The sequence below is a fragment of the Camelus bactrianus genome, chromosome 2, assembly GCF_048773025.1.
Source record: "Camelus bactrianus isolate YW-2024 breed Bactrian camel chromosome 2, ASM4877302v1, whole genome shotgun sequence".
Lineage (NCBI taxonomy): Eukaryota > Metazoa > Chordata > Mammalia > Artiodactyla > Camelidae > Camelus > Camelus bactrianus.
Window position 1 is genome coordinate 48956862 of NC_133540.1, and position 23117 is coordinate 48979978.

The 23117-nt window shown below is 35.0% G+C and overlaps 1 protein-coding gene across 8 annotated transcripts in view; it reads right to left on the minus strand.

Annotated features, from left to right (window-relative positions):
- AFG2A (AFG2 AAA ATPase homolog A) overlaps positions 1-23117 on the minus strand; it is a 342561-nt gene that overhangs the window by 102162 nt on the left and 217282 nt on the right. For 6 of the 8 annotated variants that reach the window (XR_012498988.1, XR_012498987.1, XR_012498986.1 and 3 more), the window contains one exon: positions 4845-5009. The exons of the other annotated variants lie outside the window; for them this stretch is intronic. Coding sequence is in view for 3 of the 6 variants with exons in the window: in XM_074341241.1 (XP_074197342.1) it covers positions 4845-5009 (165 nt within the window). In the remaining 3 variants the exon portion in view is untranslated. The remainder of the gene's footprint in view (positions 1-4844; positions 5010-23117) is intronic. 8 annotated transcript variants of the gene reach the window in all.

Below are 23117 nucleotides of genomic sequence, written 5' to 3' on the forward strand. Positions count from 1 at the left end.
CAGTGGGCTGGGTAAGCAAAGAATACTTTGAAATTCTGGGGTATAGGTATAGAATTTCAAGGATAAGTGCACAAGAAAGAGTAGAGAGAGAACAAAGATCTCCAATAAGAAAAGCAGACCAGCTGGTTATAACACCCTGTTTTCAAAGGGCAGTTTCTGATCAGGCAGGACAAGGAGGTTGCAGGCATGTCTACAGGAGGCTGCTAAGTACTGTGTGCCCTGCTTCACCTTGAGACAGGAACACTGCTGCTAGCTGCTCTCTCGACACAGAGAGCCTGAGACCTGGCCAAAAGGTGTGCCGTCCCATTTTGGATCTTTGGTCTTATCTCAGATATGTTGTTAGACTGATCATATAAAGAGTCAATCTATACTGGATCCTAATATATTGATCCTGATTTTTAGTTTAGGGAAAACAGTCACAAGAGGCTTCACGTAGGAAGAGCAGAGAGAGCCTACGTGGTTGTAACTGCTCCTTCTGTTTTCACTGTGTGGGGGCGACGAGAGAGGATGTCAGAAGGACTATTAATCAGCAAGACAGAAAAGTAACTTAAGTCTTTCTCTTTATTAGCTATAATAGCTCAAGCACAGTGAAAAGAAACCTTCTTGAATTAATGAGGCACACTGGAAGGTGATTTCTTTATGTCAAGCTGGCATGAAGACCTTGAACGATTATTAGACCCAGGAGGGCATAGACTACAAAAGGGGATTCAGGGCAAGACACATCACTTTAGTGAAACAGAGACAAACAGACGCAATTTAGATGCAGCTAACGCTTTTTGAAAAATTAATGTGAAATGTATTTAACTCTAACAAATTGCTTTAGAAAGATTTTTTTTTCCTAGAGCTAGATTCATGATTACCCTAAAAATCACCATATTAAGAAGACTTTTACATTTTGAAGAAAAGGGTAAGAAGCAAACTCAATTATCTAGCTCCAGATAAATTATCTGGTTATTGAGACGATGCAAAACGTACTCCATCTTGTAGTAACATCATCCAATACTGTTGTGGTAAATATAAAGATTGAACTGATAAAAGGAGGAAACAATGAAGGGAAATAACACTTATGAAGCACTCTTTATGTGTCAGGCCTTGTTTCTTGGTGCCTTCATATTTATCATCTCATTTAACCCTCAAAACAAAATTCTGTCACACAGATATCTTACAAATGAGGAGACTGAGGTTCAAAGAAGTTAAATAACTTGCCTGAAACAATCCTGAAAGAAAAGAGCTACAATTCAATTAAAAGTCTACTCAACTGCGACATTAAAAATTCTTTTCTTCTACTTTATTGCCTCTCTTGAAAGTTGAATTCACAAATCTTGATATATGAAATAAATGTTATGACCGTCCATATTATTTGTAAATGTATAGTGGGTACCTGGCTCTTAGATATTTTCAGTTTTACTTAGTGAGATAATCACTAGAAGGTGGATAACATCCAAATGCAAATAAACATTCAACTCAAATTTTACAGACATCGTCAGCCTATGTCAGCATATTCCTATACAGAGAGGAAGTTATGTATCTTATTCATGTCTCTGTTCTCAAGCACATAGTGCACAGGGAATGGGTTCAGTCATGACTTTCATGTACATATATTTGTGATTGCTGATTTCCTGTCAGTGGGTAAGATAAAAGTTTCCCTAAAGTAACTAGGATAGTTTGATATAAGACAAATAAATGGAGTGGAATCTGCTACAAGTAACTGAAAAAACAAAAATCAAAGCAAGAGAAAACAATAGCTATAACCAAAAAAGACTTCTTATTTCCTCCTGAACTGAATTCCCAACCACTTTTAAATGGCAACATGTTTTTCCATTGACTGGGAGCTACAGCCAAGAAGCCAAAGACAATGAGGTTCTGGCCACCGGGAGAGCAGCGGGCCGCAGAGACGGCTGAGGGATGCTGCCTGCTGCAGCCTCTCCTTAGAGGCTTGCTCCCTAGTGACCACATTCCCCGTTCAGCTGGCGACAAACTTCCTCCTGGGACTCTCCTGAGGGTTAGCAAAAAATGCTTCAATTCTCTGTATACCCTCTCCAGGGAGAGAAAATGGAGTAACTCAGTAGTGTATAATGAGCTACTTCAAACACTGGGCCTGTGTAAGCTTTTATGGAACAATGTTGACTAGGAAAAATAAAGCACCAGGTGAAAAGAAAAATTTTTTAAAAGTAATCCCCCCAGCTCAGTCTTTTAATGAGTGCCAGTAATTATCTCCATCCCAATCGTTCTCTTCAACTTTTTAATTAAAAATAAAAATAAAAATAAAATACTCACTACAGTTAAAATAAAGTTTGTTTCCAAAAAAGAGTGTCAGCAATTTCCTCATCTCCAGCTCACCTTGCCAAATGCTTGTCCATATAACTAAGAGTGTACAGCCAAACTAAATTAATCTCATGTAACACTGCATATACTACTGTCCTGTGAAGACAATTAACCGAGTCCATAGTTTCATTTTTATACCACAGAATGGCCACAGAGACACTCCAGCTCTGAGAAAGTAGCTGTGACCATAGCAGGGAGCACGGCTACAAGAGGATTCCTCTCTGACTAATGAGAATAGGAAGTCTATTCTTCAGAAATATAGGTAAAAAATCTTTTTTCCCTTTCTCCAGTTTATTAAGTGTTTGCTAGGGATGTACTGTGGAGAAGCTTCTATGCTGAAGGATATGGCCTTGCTGCAGAAGGAAATAAATTGGTTACATTAGTGGTAAAGAACTGAGCCTGAGGAGTCAGGAGACTGAGTTTCTAGCTTTGAATCTATTTTACTATTTAAAAACATTTCAAAACTAATTTTGGCTTTCAAACATTGCAGCACCATTTTCATTCTGATAGAAAGAGGAAAAAAAAGATGAGAGAGATCTTATACTTTATGTGAAGCTAAGTTTAATCTGTCTTAAATTTCCTATTTATTAATTTTAAGACTTTAAAAGAGAGAATGGTTCTCTTCAAACAATAGGGGACCTATGTGAATTACCTAAATATTCAGACCAAACCGTCACACAGAACAAAATATGTGGAACAAATCTGCTTTATCCAAACTGAAAATCCTAGAACTACTACGACATAGCTCTGGAATAAATGTCCATGAAGTTGTAATAAAATATTCTGATTATAATTCGGATCACAGGAGGATAACCTTCCCTCTCCCAAGCATCATGGGACACAAAAATGTAAATTGAGGGACAGAATTTTCTGCTACTTTTCCAGTGACTATTTTTGGAAGCTCTGATATAAAAATTAATCTGAAATGAGTATGCTTATATTTCAGACTGAATAAGGCATGTACTACGTAAGAACTAGCAAGTTGCTACAATAATTCCTGGCACCAAATGAGTTTTTTCCTTTCAGCCAGACAGGACCTCATTGGCTTTGATTTTTGTTTTGCACTTCTGTGTTACTACTATGAATTACTTCAAAGTGAGGAGGGCATATTTATACCTAGCTAACTGCTCGTCCACTTCACTCAACTCAAGTGAAAGATTTATGGTTTCTTTTCCTAGCTGTTTCCTGTAAACTGACATATCATATACAGGATGCCAGCCCTGGTCTCACATCAAAAACTAAATTCTAGAAATGCTGGAGCAGTCAGTTAGTAGGAACTATATGTTCATTTTAACTTAATGGATAGTTATGCCAAAGAGATACTCTGAAATAATAAAGATTATTTTAAAGGTGAATGCACTTCAACTGTTTTTCAAGCTGCTTTCTGCATGGCTTTTCCCCCTCTAATGGAATTTAAAAACTGAAAGGGGAAAATCAAATATATATTGCTCAGCTTAAAAAAACAAGGAGTAGATTTGGAATTTATTTTGGTTGTTGTTATTAGCTGTGACTGCACGATGTACTAAATCCAATTCCACATGTATATTTACCTACAGGACTCTCTGAGTACCACAAATGATCTGTTATGTATATTAATTGGTTTGGTTTTTACAGAAGACAGATAAAAATAGCAAGAAAATCAGATTGTGGAATCCCAGTCTGCTGAATAATTCAGATGCAAAGAATCTACAACTTTGTACTTTAAAAAGTATTAATTTCCCAGTACAAACCATATCAGTGGTATTCAGAAGATATTTTTATGTGGAGGAATACAGTCTGAACTTTTCTTTAAAAATGCATGTAGAAAAGATGCACAATTATTTTAAAATAAAATTTCGTAAATAAAAACAGCCTAAGTGAAGAGTCGCTGAGGAGAGAAAAAAATGTTCATTTGCCACACTTACAAGTTTCACATTTTCACAGAGGTCTTGCTGTACTTGTTGAGAGTATATTTTTACTATTAAGGGCAGACTGGCTGTCCAATTAAGTTTTTTATGAGAGAATCTTTGTAGATTGAGATTATTTTTCAAAATGATAAAAGATGACAATAATACAAGCTCTTTGCCAAGTCCTTTGTATTGTACAGAGCTTTCACGACATCCTAATCTCATTTTTATGATCTTTACGATAAAACGGTACAGGAAGTTGTATATCATTTCCATTTGATAGGTGAAGAAACCCAAGTTCAGAGAAGTGTGTAACTGGTTGGAAGCTGGGCATGAAGCCCATCAGTAGAATCTTCAACTTCTAAGTCCAGTGTCCTCTCCACTATATTATGCTACTTCTCTAGAGACTACATTTTGAGAAATAGTAAGGGCCAAGTAAAAACAATCGAAATATAATAGAGGCCAGGTAAAATGCAATTTAGTTTAGTGATTACCTGTCATGTAGTACATTTTCTGTTTTAAGATTTCTTAATATATAGTTATTTTAAAACAACTGGCGTCAAGCAGTCCTTTTGGTGGACCCCAAGCCACTGCTTTCCTCACACCAAGGTATTTTGAGGGGATCTATCTTACCTCTGCTCCTGAATATGTATCTGTTTGGAGGATGAGTTCATTCAGATCAACATCATTACTGATTGGCATAGAGTGAAACTGCAGGTTAAATATTTCCCTTCTTGTTGCTGCATCTGGTAAAGGCACATAGATGATTCTATCAATTCTTCCAGGCCGCAGCAAAGCCTATAAAGAAGATGGAGCAACACAGATGAACCAAGCTCAGAACTGACATTCCACATGGAAGGTACCCAAGGAAAGAGGATGTCCAGAATCTCATGAATAACTATTACCCATAATTAGTAAATAAAACCAGTACTAGAGATTCCATAATCTATTTCAGAGGTTCAAACAATGTTAGAGTACTTTTGAAAACAGAAAAGCAGTATTTCTTAAAGGCTTTTTTTGCTCCTCAGCAACTGTCAGGTCAGTAAAAGATGACTATTCTCTTTTAAGGAAATGTGTATATGGCTTGTATTCATCTTATTAAAAAGACATTAAAAGACTTTTCTTGGGGTACCTTCCTGCAATAATTCTTAAAATATGGTTAAGCTGTTTCAAGAGCCCCCAAAATAGGCACAGCTCTGATTAAACAATACTTCTAGAGCTGATGATAGTCAAATGAATTTCCCTAAAATTTTACTGGAGGTTAATGCCTAAATTATCTTAGAGCTAATGAAGTCATCTCTTCAGAAAAAATTATTACATATGTATTATATACCAGATATTGTTCCTGGTGCTAGGAACCAGAATGAGTAAGATGGATATGCGTAAAACTGTAGTGACAGTTACACATGTATGTAAGTATACTAGTAATCTCTGAATTGTATAACTTAAGTGGATGAATTTTAGGGTATGTGAATTATATCTCAATAAACCTATTAAAAGAGATATAGGTCTAAAATGTGTGTGTGTGTGTGTGTGTGTGTGTGTGTGTGTGTGTGTGTGTGTGTGTGTTTTGAGGGAATGGGGCAGCTTTTAGTTGGGATGATGAGAGAAAGCCTCTCTAAGGAGGTAGCTTATGCAGATATCCAAAGGAGTCACCATACAAAGATCTACGGGAAGAGCATTCAAAGTACAGGGAACATCAGGTGCAAAGGCAACAATGACTGGTATGAGCTAGGGAAAGAAAATAACCCAATAAAGTGAGAAAACGTAGGAAATGAGGTTAGAGAGATAGTCATAGGGAGGTTATAAGGCCTTAAACAACATGGTAAAGAGTCTGGATTATATTCTAATTGCAGTGAGAAGCCAGTGGAAGGTTTTAAGTGGGAAGGTGAAATGGTGAAATATACACAAAAAGATCACTCTTTTGGGACAAAATCAAAAGGTCTAACATATGTGTAATTAGAGTCCAAGAAGGAAAGAAAAGAGAAGATGGGGTAGAAAAAAATATTAGGAAAAAAAAGCCAAAAATGCTCCCAAATTAGTTAAAAAAAAATTAAGTCACAAAATCAAGAAGCTCAGTAAATTTCCCACAAAATAAATACAAAGAAAACCACATAAGAACACATTGTAGTCAAACTGCTGAAAACCAAAGATAAAGAAAATCTTAAAAGCTGCGAGAGTGAATACAGGGAACAATGATTTGAATCACCAATGACTTTTAACCAAAACAACAGAGTGCGAAAACCAGAACAACATCTTTCAAGTGCTGAAAGAATAAAAATGTCATTCCAGAATTTTATTCCCAGAGAAAATACTCTTCAATAATCAAGGAAAAATAAGGTCACTTTCAGATAAAAGAAAACTAAGGAAATCTGTTTCCAGCAGATCTACACTACAGAAAATGCTAAAGGAAGTTCTCCTGGTTGAAAGGAAATGACATGAAATGGAAAACTGAATTTCTAGGAAGAAATAAAGTACTGAAAATGAAATTCCCAAAAATGTAGACTCCTTCCCTCTCCCAAAAGTTACTCTACTTGCTGGCATAATCAGAAGTAGCACTTCTTGAATACTTAAGAGATACACACTTATAAATAGTGAAAAATAGCACATTTCCCTATGTGTACTTATGAATATGAAGTATCCAGAAAGAAGGTGGGATAGAAGTAAATACAGAAAAGTAAGGAAGACAAGAACTTAGGCATGAACACCTTTAATTATAAAACCTGAAACAAACAAACAAACAAAAATCCTGAAAATGTAGCTGGGACTATACCTAAGACACTACAGAAAATACAAATACTGAAACCTCATATGGTTGCTCTGTGGGAATTAGTTCTTAGGAAACTGGCACAAAAAATGATAATACTCTGTGAGTAATAAACTGTCCTCTGTCTCTGACTCAAGAGTCTCATGCCTTTCACCAGCTTCCATGAAAATTGTGGCAGGCTAACTAGTTACCGTTCAAATAGGGTAAAGCCTCAGAACCTTCATATTTCTTGACATGTATGTTACTCATAATGGAAACTCAAAATATAAAGCAAATATTGCCAGGACTAAAAGAGATAAACATATAACTCTAAAATTGTAATAGGATTTTTTAACATTCCTCTTTTAGCAACTAAGAGAACTAGAAAACACACCAGTAGAGAGGATCCAACAAGACTATCAATCATCTTGACCTAATTGCTATTTATTTATAGACCACTACATCCAACAGCTGTGCAACACATATTCTTTTTAAGTGCACTTGGTATATTCACCCATATGATAAGCCATAAAACAAAACTCAGCAAATTCATAAGTACTGAAATCACACAAAGTGGAGCTCTGACTGTAAGAGGGAGTTAGACACGAATAAAAATAAGACATACAAGAAAACCCCAAACATATGGAAATTAAATAACATACTTGTAAATAAGTCATAGGTCAAAGAAGAAATCGCAAAGGAAGTTAGAATATTTTTCTAACATATGAAGATTTGTGGAATATTGTTAAAAGTGCTTAGTGACAAATTTGTAACTTTAAATGCTTATAGCAGGAAAGAAGGCTAAAATCAAAGACCTAAGTTTCAAGAGTATGTACAAGGAATGAAAGTAACCTAAGTGTCCATCAGCAGATGAACAAATAAAGATGTGGTATACACAGATACAATGGAATATTACTTAGCCATAAAAGGAAGGAAATACAGCTGCTTGCAGCAACATAGGTGGACCTAGAGATTATCACACTAAGAGAAGTAAATCAGAGAGAGAAAGACAAATACTACACGGTATCACTTCTATGTGGAATCTAAAAAATAATACAAATGGCCTTATTTACAAAATGGAAATAGACTCACAGACATAGAAGACTAATGGTTATCAAAAGGGAGGGGGGAGGGATACTTAGGAGTTTGAGATTAACAGATACACACTACTACATATAAAACAGATAAATAACAAGGACTGACTTATAGCACAGGGAATTATATTGAATATCTTGTAATAACTTATAATGGAAAAGAATCTGAAAATGAATATATATGTATAAATGTATATACACACACATATATAAAACTGAATCACTTTGCTGTATACCTGAAACTAACACAACATTGTAAATCAACTCTACTTCAATTAAAAAAAAACAGTAAGTACAAGGAAGGAAATAATGAACTTGAGAGCATAAATCAATGAAATAGGAAACAAATAATAGAGAAAATCAACAAAGTCAAGGGAGGTTCTCTACAAAGATTTTTAAGGATTGATTAAATTCTAGCTAGACGAAACAAGAATAAAAGAACAAATCACCAACATCAGAAATCAAAAGGGGCTATCACTACAGATCCTAAAGATAGCAAAAGGATAATAAGAGAATATTATAAACAACTTTATGACAATAAAAAAGAAACAAATGCCTTGAAAAAGCCAGTTATAAAATGGACACAGCATAAAACAGAAAATCACAATAGCCCTTTATTTTTAAAAACTGCAACTGAACTGATTGAAAAACTGAATCATTATGACCAACCTTCCCATCAAGAAAAATTCAAGCCCAGATGGTTTCCCTTCTGAAATCTACCAAAGAAGCAATCACATCAGAATTATATAACCATCAGAATATAGAGGAGGAAACACTTCTCAACTTGTTTCATAAGGCCAGCATAATACTAATTCTAAAACCTGACAAAGATATTACAAAAAATGACAACTACAGATTAGTGACACCCTCATAAGCATACATCTAAAAATTCTTTGAAAATATTAGCAAGTAGAATCTAACAATATATAAAATGGATAAATCATCACAATCAAGTAAGAATTATCCCAGGAATGAAAGGTTAGTTTAACACTCAAAATCCAATGAGTACAATTTAACCATAGCAACAGAATTAAAGGAGAAAATCTGTTCCATCATTTAAATATGTGCAGAAAAAGCATATGACAAAATTTAAGATCTAATCATGATTAAAAAAATCTCTCAACAAACTAGAAATGAAAGGAAACTTCTTCAATACCTACAAAAACCTATAAGTAAAATAATAATTAATCTCAAAATTTTGAATGCTTTCTAACCTAAGATCAAGAACAAGGTAAAAACTCACCACTTCTACCAAACATTGTAACAGAGGTACTAGCCTTTGCAATAAGGCAAAACCAGGGCAGGGGGGATTTGGAGGAAGGAAGTATAGAACTTGCAAGAGTAAAAAGTAAAACTATCCTTATTTGCAGATGACATGATTGCTTATGTAAAACTCCTAAGGAATCTACAAAACAGCAGCAAGATTACAGGAGACAGGTTTAATATTAGAAAAATTGTATCTTTATATATTCAGCAGCAATCTAAACAGAAAAATGAAGTTAAAAAATCTACTTTATGGAAATACGTAAAAAACAAACAAAGGAATAAAATTAACAAAAGAATGCTTCATTAAAAACTACAGAGCACTGTTGAGAGAAATTAAAGATCTATACAGAGATTAACCACATTCATTGGAAGATTCAATATTATTAAGATATTCATTCTTTCCAAATTTATCTACAGTCTCAATGCAATTCCAATCAAAATTCCACAAAGACTTTAAAAAAAATGACAAACTGATTATAAAATGTATATAGAAATTCAAGTGACTGAGAATTATGAAAGCAAATCAAAAAAGGAACAAAGTTGAAGGACTTAAACTACTTGGCCTCAAAATTTATAATCTTAAAGAAATAAGACTGTGATAAGTCTAGAAGATAGAAATACAGATTTAAAAAACAGAATAAAGAGTCCTTATTGATTTTTATTTTTAAGGTATTCAATGAGGAAAGTAAAGTACTTTAAGAAATGATGCTTCAACAACGGAATATCATATTTTAAAAATGAACATTGACCCTTCCCTCACCCCATTCTCAAAAATCAACTTGAGATGGATCATAAATCTCAATGTAAGAGTTCAAACTATAAACTTCTAGAGGGAGTATAAGAGAAAAAAACTGATAAACCTGTCTTTTAAAAATTAAACATTTTTCTCTTCTAAAAACTTCAAGGAAAAAAAAGCAAGCCACAGACTGGGATAAAATACTCACAATGGGCAGGTATATCTGACAAAGAACTTGTATCCAAACACATAAAGACCCCCTAAAATTCAATGGTAAGAAAATAAACAACCCAGAAGAAAACAGGCAAAAGATCTGAACAGATCCAGACAAAGGAAACTATAAAGTTGGCAAGTAAGTAAATGTTGAGTAAAAAGATATTCAACATCATTGGCCATCAGATCAATGCAAATTTAAACCACAGTGAGATGTCATTATAGGGGAGGAGGGGATAGCTCAGTGGTAGAGCGCATGCCTAGTATGCATGAGGCCCTGGATTCAATCCTCAGTACCTTCATATAAGCAAACAAACAAACCTAATTGACCCCAGCCCCCCAAAAATCCCCCACAAAATACAAAAAAGAAAAGAGGTATCATTACATTCTCATAAGAATGACTAAAATTAAAGACACCAACGATAACAAAGACTGAACAAGGATTATAGAGTAACTAGAACTTATACACTGTTAATGGGAACATAAAATAGTACAATCAGTTTTCCAAAGTGGTTGAGTGGTTAAGAGACTGACAGTTTCTTAAAACGTTTAACATTCTCCACTACAACAATCCAGTTATTCTACTCCTAGGTATTTATCTAAGAGAAACAAATACATAATCCATGCAGACTTATACATAGATGTTCATGGCAGCTTTATTCAAAATAGCTCCAAACTGTAAATAATCCAAATGTCTACCAATTCATGAATGGATAGACAAAATACGTATTTACATATAATAGAGTATCACTTGGCAATTAAAAAAGAACTATTGATATACTCAATAACATGCATAAGTCTCAAACTTCTGTTGAGCTAACGAAACCAAACATTGAAAAGTACATACTATACAATTCCACTTATACAAAATACTTAAAAAATTTGGTCTAATCTGTAATTATAAAAAGTAGACAAGTGGTTGTTTGGAGTCTGGGGTAGAGGGAAAGATGGATTGCCAAGGAGCAAAAGGAACCTTTTAGGTTGACTGAAATGTTTTATTACACTTTGATTGTAGAGGAAGTTTCACAGGTTTACATACATATTTAAATTACTTGAATTGTACACTTCAAATTGGTGCAGTATATTGTATGTAAATTATAACTAAACTAAATAAAGTTGATTAAACTTGTACTTGTTAGGTTCTCAGTATTATAAATCAGTAAACTTAAGGGCATTAAGAGATGTTTTCATACAGCCAGCATAGTACTCAACGGTGAAAAATTCAAAAGCTTCCCACTAAAATCTGGGACAAGACAAGGCTGTCCACTATCACCACTCCTATTCAACATAGTCTTGGAAGTCCTAGCCACAGCAATCAAGCAAGAGAGAGAAATAAAAGGGATCCAAATTGGAAAAGAAGAGGTAAAAGTGTCACTATATGCTGATGACATGTTACCACGTATAGAAAACCCTAAAAGGTCCACACAAAAACTACTAGAGCTGATCAAAGAATTCAGCAAGGTAGCAGGTTACAAGATTAATGTTCAAAAATCAGTTGCATTTCTTTACACTAACAATGAATCAACAGAAAAAGAAAGTAAAGGAACAATCCCCTTTAAAATAGCACCCAAAGTAATAAAATACCTAGGAGTAAATTTAACCAAGGAGGTGAAAGAATTATACACAGAAAATTATAAACCATTGATGAAGGAAATTAAAGAAGACTTAAAAAAAAAAAAAAGGAAAGATATCCCATGCTCCTGGACTGGAAGAATCAATATTGTTGAAAATGGTCACACTGCCCAAGGCAATCTACAGATTTAATGCAATCCCTATAAAATTACCCAGGACATATTTCACAGAACTAGAAAAAATCATAATAAAATTTATATGGAACCACAAAAGACTTAGAATTGCCAAAGCATTACTGAAGAGAAAGAAAGAGGCTGGAGGAATAACTCTCCCAGACTTCAGACAATACTATAGAGCTACAGTAATCAAAACAGCATAGTATTGGTACAAAAGCAGACATATAGACCAATGGAACAGAATTGAGAGTCCAGAAATGAACCCATAAACTTTTGGTCAACTGATCTTCGACAAAGGAGGCAAGAATATACAATGGAATAAGGACAGTCTCTTCAGCAAATGGTGTTGGGAAAACTGGACAGCAGCATGTAAATCAATAAAGCTAGAACACTCCCTTACACCATACACAAAAATCAACTCAAAATGGATCAAAGACTTAAACATGAGACAAGACCCAATAAACCTCCTAGAAGAAAAGATAGGCAAAATATTATCTGACATACATCTCAAAAATGTTCTCCTAGGACAGTCTACCCAAGCAATAGAAATAAAAGCAAGAATAAACAAATGGGACCTAGTGAAACTTACAAGCTTCTGCACAGCAAAGGAAACCATAAGTAAAACAAAAAGACAACCTACAGAATGGGAGAAAATTTTTGCAAATGAAACCGACAAAGGCTTGATCTCCAGAATATATAAGCAGCTCATACAACTTAATAAGAAAAAAACAAACAACCCAATCCAAAAATGGGCCAAAGACCAAAACAAGCAATTCTCCAAGGAAGAAATACAAATGATCAATAGGCACATGAAAAAAATGCTCCATATTACTAATTATCAGAGAAATGCAAATCAAAACTACAATGAGGTATCACCTCACACCAGTCACAATGGCCATCATTCAAAAGTCCACAAATGACAAATGCTGGAGAGGCTGTGGAGAAAAGACCCTCCTACACTGCTGGTGGGAATGCAGTTTGGTGCAGCCACTGTGGAAAACAGTATGGAGATTCCTCAAAAGACTAGGAATAGACTTACCACATGACCCAGGAATCCCGCTCCTGGGCATATATCCAGAAGGAATCCTACCTCAAAATGACACCTGCACCCCAATGTTCATAGCAGCATTATTTACAATAGCCAAGACATGGAAACAGCCTAAATGTCCATCAACAGATGACTGGATAAAGATGTGGTATATTTATACAATGGAATAGTATTCAGCCATAAAAACTGACAACATAATACCATTTGCAGCAACATGGATGTTCCTGGAGAATATCATTCTAAGTGAAGTAAGCCAGAAAGAGAAAGAAAAATACCCTATGATATCACTCATATGTGGAATCTAAAAAACAAACAAACAAACAAAAAAACAAAGCATAAATACAAAACAGAAAGACTCACAGGCATAGAATACAAACTTGTGGTTGCCAAGGGGGCGGGGGGTGGGAAGGGACAGACTGGGATTTCAAAATGTAGAATAGATAAACAAGATTATACTGTATAGCACAGGGAAATAAATACAAGATCTTATGGTAGCTCACAGCAAAAAAAAAAAAAAAATGTGACAATATGTGTATGTTCATGTATAACTGAAAAATTGCGCTCTACACTGAAATTTGACACAACATTGTAAAATGACTATAACTCAATAAAAAATGTTAAAAAAAAGAGATGTTTTCAGATCTTTTCTGTTTGGAAAGATTATCCTTTTCAACTATGCAGTTTGGGAAAAGTCACATAAGTGGTCACTAAGAGAAAGAATACTTACTTAGCAAGCTATAACAGATCAATTTCTATGAGTTGGTCATGAATATGGATGACAAGTATCACAACCATTTCAATCCCATAGTTAGCTCTCCTTTTTTTTTTTTTTAAAAACTATCTTATATTTATGTTTAGAGTTTCAAATAGATTGTTAAAAATCATGGAAATCAGTATCGTCACATCTCATATCAATGTTTCATAAAATACTCAGGTAAATGTTACCAGATGGAAAAAAGGGTTTTCTTGTTTAAGTTTAGAAGTCCTGGGTAGAAATAAAAATTGAACAGGTTTCTAAATTTAGGAATTTCTGAAGCCTATACTAATGGGTATTAAAAATCTCCAAGAGAAAGCTGCAGTAGTATATAGGAATTCTGTCTCAAATTCTAACCATGAAACATCTCAAAAGCTAATATGACATTTCCACTTTGGAAAATGCTGCTATATACTTTTTTTGCACACGTCACAACACCTAGAACATGGTACATGTTTACCAAATATCTATTAATTCTTAAGTCACATATAAATCAGCAAGCAAATAGTCAATCAACAAACACACAGTAAATAGTGCCTTTGTTTAAAAATGAAGTCTTTAATTATTTTCGGAATATTCCCCACATTTAACGTTAATTCATTAGGTAGAAATGATGCATGATCAGCTTCCCTGAACTATACTTTATCATAGAATTCAAAACTGCATTTCAATCATGGGGATCATTTCTTCCCACGTAAAACAAATACATACAGGATTGAGAAAATTAGGACGATACCAGTAAACATGGTTTTTCAAATTATTGAAAATGTTATCTAAGATGAGTAGCACTAATATTTATATAGCCCTTAAGAATCTATAAAGCAATTTTCACATAGTGTATTTCATTTAATATTACTCTAAATCCTGTGAAATAGAGATTGTTATACACACATTAAGAAAAAGAATACGAGGCCCAAGATCATACAGTAAATGGCAGAAACTGAACTGAAAGCAGGGGGTTTCTGCATGTTAAATCAGACCTTTTTTACTTTACTATCCTGCCAGTACAATATGATACTCAGCATAAATGGATAAAGGAAAAAAAATTTCTTGATCTGAAGTATAACATTGATAACAAAATAAATTTAAATCATTCTTTCATCAAAACAATTATTACACACCTACTATGTGCCAGGCTCTGTTTTAGTTGCTAGGAATATAGCTGTGAATGGATTGGTTATTTTTTTAAGGCTGAAGTTATCCTTTTCACCTTTCTGGGAAAAGTAACTGTAGGCTATTTTAAAATTTCCTTTCTAAAAGTTGAAAGAACACAGTAAAGGATACAGAGCAGACACGTCATCTAAGTCACTGGAACAGCACTCAGCGTGCATCTGTGCCCTCCCCCTCCATCCCTCCACCACAGTTGTAGCTATCCCGGGGGCCCTGCAGGTTGAGCACACTTCAGTGACTGTAACATTGTCTGGGCCAACAGCCAGCTAGGCTTTTTCTGGCCTGATTTTGTCAGTGAAAGTTAGCTCAAAAAAAGGTAGGAAAGAGCTTTCCTTCCTGTAAAATCCTGAATGAGTTAACACCCTTCCTAGAATTTCTTTAAAAATACTGTTCTGCCATATTAGGGTGGAAGAATGTATTCTGAATGATGGCATGTTCTGTTATTTTAAGATCACTATATGACAACTCTCAATGAAGAAACAAGCCCAGGCTTCCTAATACTTTGAACCCTTCAGACCTCAAGGTCATGGACACTGCAGTCTTACATGAACTCTATTAAAAAAAATCATAAGGCAAACTGCCTTTTCAGGAGGACTGATTCAAGACCTTGGGCAAGTCTCCATTACCTCTAACAGCATCAGTTTCCTCATATGTGAAAATAATGGTGGCTCTTTAATCAGAGAGGAGGCCCATGTGCTTCTGACAAGAATCCCCTTCAAAATACACAAGATGAGAAAACATTCCCACACAGTGCTGTAAATAATTCCACTGAGTTCAAGTGAAATCTGCATGTGCACCCTAGACTAAGAATCTAATAAGATGACCTTTAAATGGGACTTTCAGACCCAATTCCACATTATTAGCATACCCAAGGCAATGCCCACCACTTACATGACATGGTCTTTACCAAAAATGTGTTATTACTATTTTAGCAATTACACTACTTAATTAAACTACTACTACTATCTTGTCTTCTTTTGATCTTTACAAAATGAACTCAACAGCATTTCTGGTATCTCATACTAAGGATTCTTACTGATCCAACCCTATACCACAGTAACACAGCTATCTTTTCTTTTTTATAAATTCTGAAGTTCAACACTTGTAATTTCATACTCTATCAATGTCAAAATCTAACTTAATTAGCATAGAAGTACTTGTTCAGAGCAAAGCATTGAAATAGACACTTTGAAAAATCACATTCTACTGGACCCCACTCACTTAAAATGATCAACAAGGGTGTGTATGTGAGTGTAGCAAACACTTTCTTCTATAAAGAAAAGCAGCACTGAGCCTCTACATTTTACTGTAATGAAAACATATCAGTATGTCATGATTCATGGAGAGAAAAGTTCTAGAAACTGGAGAGGTAGATCCTTGGTAACAGCTCTGATTTATTTCAAAGATACCTTAGACTTATTCTAGGCATCTTTCTCTCCCTCTAAATTCAACCAATTAATAGGCATGGCTAATGTTACCTCTTAAATCTTTCTTGAAACTTCTACTTCTACCTCATCTTCTTTATTGAATATTTGTGTGCTTGTTTACTGTCTGTATTTCCCAACAGATTATAGGCAGTATGTAATAGCAGGTATTATATTCTTTTATTCAATACTGTAAACTCAGCAATAACACATTGAAGACATTCAATACATGTTTACCTGATGAAGCCAAGCCAACATAATCTTTTGTCTAGAATGTCATTAACTACCTTTCTGGTTGTTTTTCTGCCTGCAGTCTTATTCTCTCCTTCTTCTCCATCTATCTACATCACTGCCAAAGCAATCGTTCTAACTGCAAATACTGTAATTTTCTCTTTTCTAATCATTTAATGGTACCTCAAGGGAAAAAGTCAAACTCAGGCACAGTATTTCAGGCTTCTAATTTTGGTGTAATTTACCTGCAGCTACTTTTCCTTTCTCATCCTGTGGCTGTAAGAGCATCTAAGTACTCACAGTTAGCCAAACTCCATGCTGCTTTCTGCATCTTTGCCCTCACATATACTTCTCTCTCTGCTCTAAATGACATTTCATCCTAGTCCATCAGGCAAGCTCCAGCTCGTATTCAAGTTTCAGCTTAAAAATCTTCTTTTTTTATACAGCCTTCTGTGACTCTTCTGAGTACTGTGTAACTTATAATTTGGCATACAAGTTAAAAGTGAGGGCAAAAAAAAAAAAATCAGCCTACCTGGGTTAAAATTCTAGCTCCAACATTTATTAGCTGTGTGTTTAGACAAATCATTTAAACCTCTTGGTACTTTAAAATCCTTAACAGTTAGTATCTACTCAGAGGATGATTGTATGAATTGCATGATAAAATTTACATATCAGCACAGTGCTTAGCGCATGGTGTGTATGCCTCAATTTGGATGCTATTATCATTGTTACTGTTCCTGCATAATTATTCCAGGTACTTGACTGTGTTCCTTGAATATAGGGAATGCTACTTATCTTTGGATCCTAATACTTGGCACATGGTAGACATTAATGTTCTCTGAATGAATGAAAGAATGAATGTTCTAAAACCATGAAATTAGAATAATGATAGACAAGTCAGTTTAAAATACAGATTCTTGATTTATATTTCTAAATCTCATTGTTTAAAAAGGACTGCTATTTAACAATTCTCTACTTGCCTCTTTCTCACCCTGCATCTTATCATAGCCTCTGAAATGGTCAATTCATAGCCTTTTGAAATAGAGAAAGGGAAGTTACAGAAATGCTTGCTCTCTTCAATAGGAATTTGACAAAGGAATCACTAAAGAGAGGAGGTCCTAGAGCATGCCTGCGTTTATTAAATCTTTTCATGTTGTTGATCCACATTATTCAGCTTAGAGATGAACACAGCTGAATTCTGGAAATGTGTTTTTTTTTTTTTTTTTTTTTTTTGCATTGCTTGATTTTCACTTCTCTAACCATTAGCAATGTTGAGCATCTTTTCATGTGCCTGTTGGCTATCTGTACATCTTCTTTGGAAAAATGTATATTCAGGTCTTCTGCCCATTTCTTGATTGGGCTGTTTGTTTGTTTGTTTCATTATTGAGTTGTATGAGCTGTTTGTATATCCTGGAAACTAAGCCCTTGTCAATCGCATCATTTTCCCATATTGTCTCCCATTCTGTAGGTTGTCTGTCTTTTCATTTTGTTTATGGTTTTCTTTGCTGTGCAAAAACTCTTCAGTTTGATTAGGTTCCATCTGTTTTACTTTTGCTTTTCTTTCTTTTGCCTTGGGAGCATGATCTAAGAAAATATTGCCATAATTTATGTCAGAGAATGCTTTGCTTATGTTCTCTTCCAGGAGTTTTATAGTGTCATGTCTTATATTTCGGTCTTTAAATCATTCTGAGTTTATTTTTGTATATGGTGTGAGTGAGTGTTCTAATTTCATAGACATGTGGCTGTCCAGCTTTTCCAATACTACTTGTTGAAGAGACTGCCTTTTTTCCACTGTATATTCTTGCCTCCTTCATTGTGGATTAATTGACCATAGGTGTGTGGGTTTATTTTTGGGCTCTTTATTCTGTTCCATTGATCTGTATGTTTGTTTTGTGCCAATACCACACTGTTTTGATCACTGTAGCTTTGTAGTGTTGTCTGAACTCTAGGAGGGTTCTAAATGTTTCAGGAATACAATTTCCAACTGAGCAACTTTTCTGTGCAAAGCACTATGAGCAATACAGAGCAGCATATGACTTGGTACTAACCTTTAAGAAATTACACTTTAAAAGTGAAGAAAAGTCAACATACAAAGAGCTAAATGCAGTAAGTTTTAATCAATGGGCTAAAACAGTAGTAAAAAATATGAAAAATACACAAGTAAGTGCTAATTTAATAATTTAAGGATGAAGTGAGAATCAAATTGCAACTTGACAGATGCTGTGATACTAAAAGCCAATCATTTAATGAGATAAAACCAACAATATTTACCTAATGAATATATAAAACATTTTAGAAAGGCAGAAATAGTTAAGAGAGTAATGTGTTAGAGATCAAGGTCAGTTACACTAAAAAAAAGCAGTAGATCTGTTAAACCAAGGAAATCAATTTTCATAATCCTCTCTTACAGTTTTTTAGCTTAGTAAACCTTTTCATAAGAAATAATTTGATATCCTTTAATTTTATACTATGACTAAGTAGTAATGATATATATCTTTACTACACACAACATCCTTTAAATAAACTTTTTTTGAGACGGGTATATTTGAAACCATGGAGAGCATCATCTATGGGGGAAAGAAAATATTTCTGAAAAAGCTGAGGAAATACAAGTTTTATTTGTATTTTTAAAACATAAAATCATTATTAGTGTAGTTATAGTGATTGCAACTGGTTCAGAAAATGGAAAATGAGAAGTTTCAAATTTCCTTAAAAAATCTAGAATCGTTACCCTGATCCAAATGAGATGAGTCTTAAATGACAAACAGGAGAAATTCACCAGGTTGAGAAAGTGGGAAAAGGTAGAGTACACACTATGTACAAAGAATTAAAGGTACAGTGATGTACAAATCATTCCTGGGAGGGCAAACGGTTTACTGTGGCCACAGTGTGAGGCAGACCTTCCCACCAGTTGCACCAGGAACGGATTAGGTGTGCTTAGAATATTGCTTCCTTCAGCTCTCAGGAGGGCCAGGAGCCCAGAGAAGCCAGAGGCTCCAGGCAGACAGTGACTTTGTCTGGTTATTATTACCATGTGTGATATGTTATGGAAAAGTCTGGGGAGCACAGGTGGAGGATTCTCAGAAACACAGGAATACAGAGATAGATGAAGCAAAAAACAAAAAACAAGCAAACAAACAAAAAACTCCACAGGTATGATTATATTACATAAGGTGAGTAATGCCAAGGACTTTGGTTTTTATCTCATCATAGTCCATAGGAAAGTGTGAAAGGTTTTTAATTAGGTAAGAACAGACTCAATTTTCTGTTTAAGAAAGTAAATAATTCTGGCAGCAGTGTTGGGGTAGCACAGGAACGAAGCGCAGCTTCCAGTTAGGAAGCAAATACAATCTAGAGGTCTTAAATTAGAACAAGAATAATAATAGAGGGAGTGAACCTGGGAAGGACAATTTAAGAGATATCTTTGAAGTAGAACTGCCTGAAGTTTTCAACTTATTATTAGACATTTCCCCCTTTTGACAATGCCTCTCCATTCTGCAAAGAAAGATAAAGATAAAGCAAGATTTCTTTTATACAGATTTGTACCTGTATTTGTATCCTGTAGAGAGAATAATACTTCCCAAATTAAAATCTGGATCTTACGATATGTTACAACTTCATTTTTCAACTGATAGAAATGCTTTTTAAATATTTCAATTCATATTATAGCTATTTAAGATATTCAGTTACTCCTAGAGTTGACGGAGTTTTTACTGTTCAGTTTGAGACTTCACAGAGCAGTTCAATTCCACAAACACTTGTGAGTATCTGCTATGTGCCAGGCACAGGATTAGATGCTAGGGATACAATGTTCTTTGTTCTTTGAAAAATAATTCTTCTGAAAAGGATTTTTATATGACAACATCTGAGCATGTGTTTGTATTAAAACAAATCAATCAGTCTGTAGGCTATCTGTCTAATGCTGGGCTTGCTCAGTTCTGTAGAAACCCGTAGCACTGTGCAAGAAAAGACTTGACCCATTTGACAGCAGGTGTTTAGGAAGAATGTACCACAGTAATTCGTAGTACTGGATGATGAGCACAAAAGAGTTAAGAAAACAGAACAAAAACAATTCAATACACACACACAATTCTAGTAGAATGATATACTCTTCATGTACTTCTATTAAAGAGTCCTTTTACAAAGTCAAAATACCATTTATTGAGAACTAATTCTAATTTTTCCTCTTATAAAAAATGAATCTGCTTTTTGATACACTACAGAAGAAAACAAAACAGTGCAATTAATCTTTCAAATATCTATATAAAATGCACTCTTTTAAAAGTTCTCCATAAGGTCAAAAAGCTGACAGTGGGGACACCTTCCTTACATGTAAACATTGATTTTAATAATAGTTAAATATAAATAAACACATAGGTTGTCAATAAGCAACAGTGGTGAGAGGTGGTAGTCCGGGGGGGGGGGGGGAATGATCTGTCCCCTGCTTGTTTCTCCAGCATCAGCTTCCATCATTTGACCCCTCCTTGCCCTTTGTTTTCTACAATACTGAACTCCTTGTAGTTCCCTGAAAATAGCACATCCCTCACACCTCTGTATGCGCTGATCTCTCTGAACAGTCCTCCCCATCCTTATGCATGTACTCCACGTGAATTCTAGTTCTTCCTTCAAATCACTTCTACATACACAATGAAACATTTTCTTCTCTATATTACACCCAAACATTGTTAACATGTCTGTTGCATATATGTTTACATACCCTAATGCCCCCACTGGACTGTAAGGTATTCAAGGGACACATTTTTCCAAATTAAAAAGTTTGTCAAAATGTACGGTGATCTACCTGCAGATACCTATCAGATGCAGAAGCACACATATAAGAAATTTCAGGTGGTACAAACTGCTAAGGATATTTTCTGGATAGCTGGAGTATTGAATCCAATACATATAAACCATTTTTTAAAACTTAAAATAGAAATCTTCTAATATATACTATGTACAATGAATGATGTAGAAAATGTAAACGAACCTTTTCTTGTTGACTCAAACTTTTCCCCCCACCATGATTACACATTATTCTGTACTAAAGGTAGCCATCAAGGATAGAGATGCAGCATGACAGATTTATACAGTGTGACTTGAATAGTCACCCCAGGATTGATGGGTACTGCAATGTAGCACTACAGAGCTATACACACTGCCTCCCTGCTTGCACCTGCAAGGTCCATGATTGTTCTATAGCCATGGAGCTGAACAACACTGTTACCCTACTGCCCACCCCAAACAGAATGATCATTTCTCTTTTCTACTTCTGCCAACATCCCAATTTTTTTAAGGTACAAAATACAAAGGTATAGGAAGATATTTCTTATCAATCCCACCATCTGAGAGTGCAGGACTGTTTCATCCTTTTCTTTGCCTTCCTCCCATCCCCCGCCCCAAACTCTTAGGCTGATCCTAGCCTACTTCTGAGCTCTGTGACCATCAGTACTGCATCTGCTTTATCTGCTTTGGCTGTTGAGTGCATCTTTCTTCTTCTTAGTACCCGATGCCTTTTTGTTTTGATATTATCTTTGATAATACATACTGCAAGGTCTTTCTTTTCTTTAACTATTTCATAATTCAAAAATCTGGTTCTATTATGTACTAATTGAATTTTAATACAATAGTTTTCAACCCTCATGTCAAACAACCAAAACTACCTGAGAGATAGAACACAGTCCAACAGTGGCTCAGTGAGGCATGTTGAGGACCATGTACCAACGTGGAGTTTGGCAAACTATAGCCCATGGGCTAAATCTGTACTACCACTTGTTTTTATAAACAAAGTTGCATTGGAACACAGCCATATTCATTCATTTAGCTGCTTCCACTCTAGGACAGCAAAGTTGAGTAGCTTCAACTGATAATATAACCTGAAAGACTTAAAGTATTTACTATCTGGTCCTTCACAGAAAAAGTTTCCAAATCCCTTACAATGTGGTTCTTAATCTTCGTTGTGCATCACAATCACCTGGTAAACTTTTAAAAAGTAGGCTTCCTTGGACTCCTTCCTCTAGAGATTTTTATTCAATCAGTCCAGGTCCATGCAAATAATTTTTCCAAAGATCTTGAAGTAATTCCAATGTGCAGTCAGAGTTAAACCACTGTTCAGGTGGTTTATCATTTCATAAACCCCAGTGTGCACAGGAATCATTGACTCATTTGCTAATCTAGAATTTACGTTCCATTTGGATATATTAGGTCTGGAGGGAGAGGTCAGATTCTGCATGCTTAATAAGTATGCCAGCTGAGTCTGATGCAGGGAGTCCCGTGACTAGACTTGGAGAGATACGGCTTGTAGAAGTTGGTTTGAAAAAGCCTCACAGGTATACCTGGATGGTCCCTTGTCCCCATCCCAGTGATGAATCAAATCACTCTAACTGCTCTTGTCTTACGTTTTTTCATCTGTAAAAGGAACACTTTGTTTCTCTGTCTTGCCTACTTCATAAGTTTGCTATAAGAATTGCTCTATCACC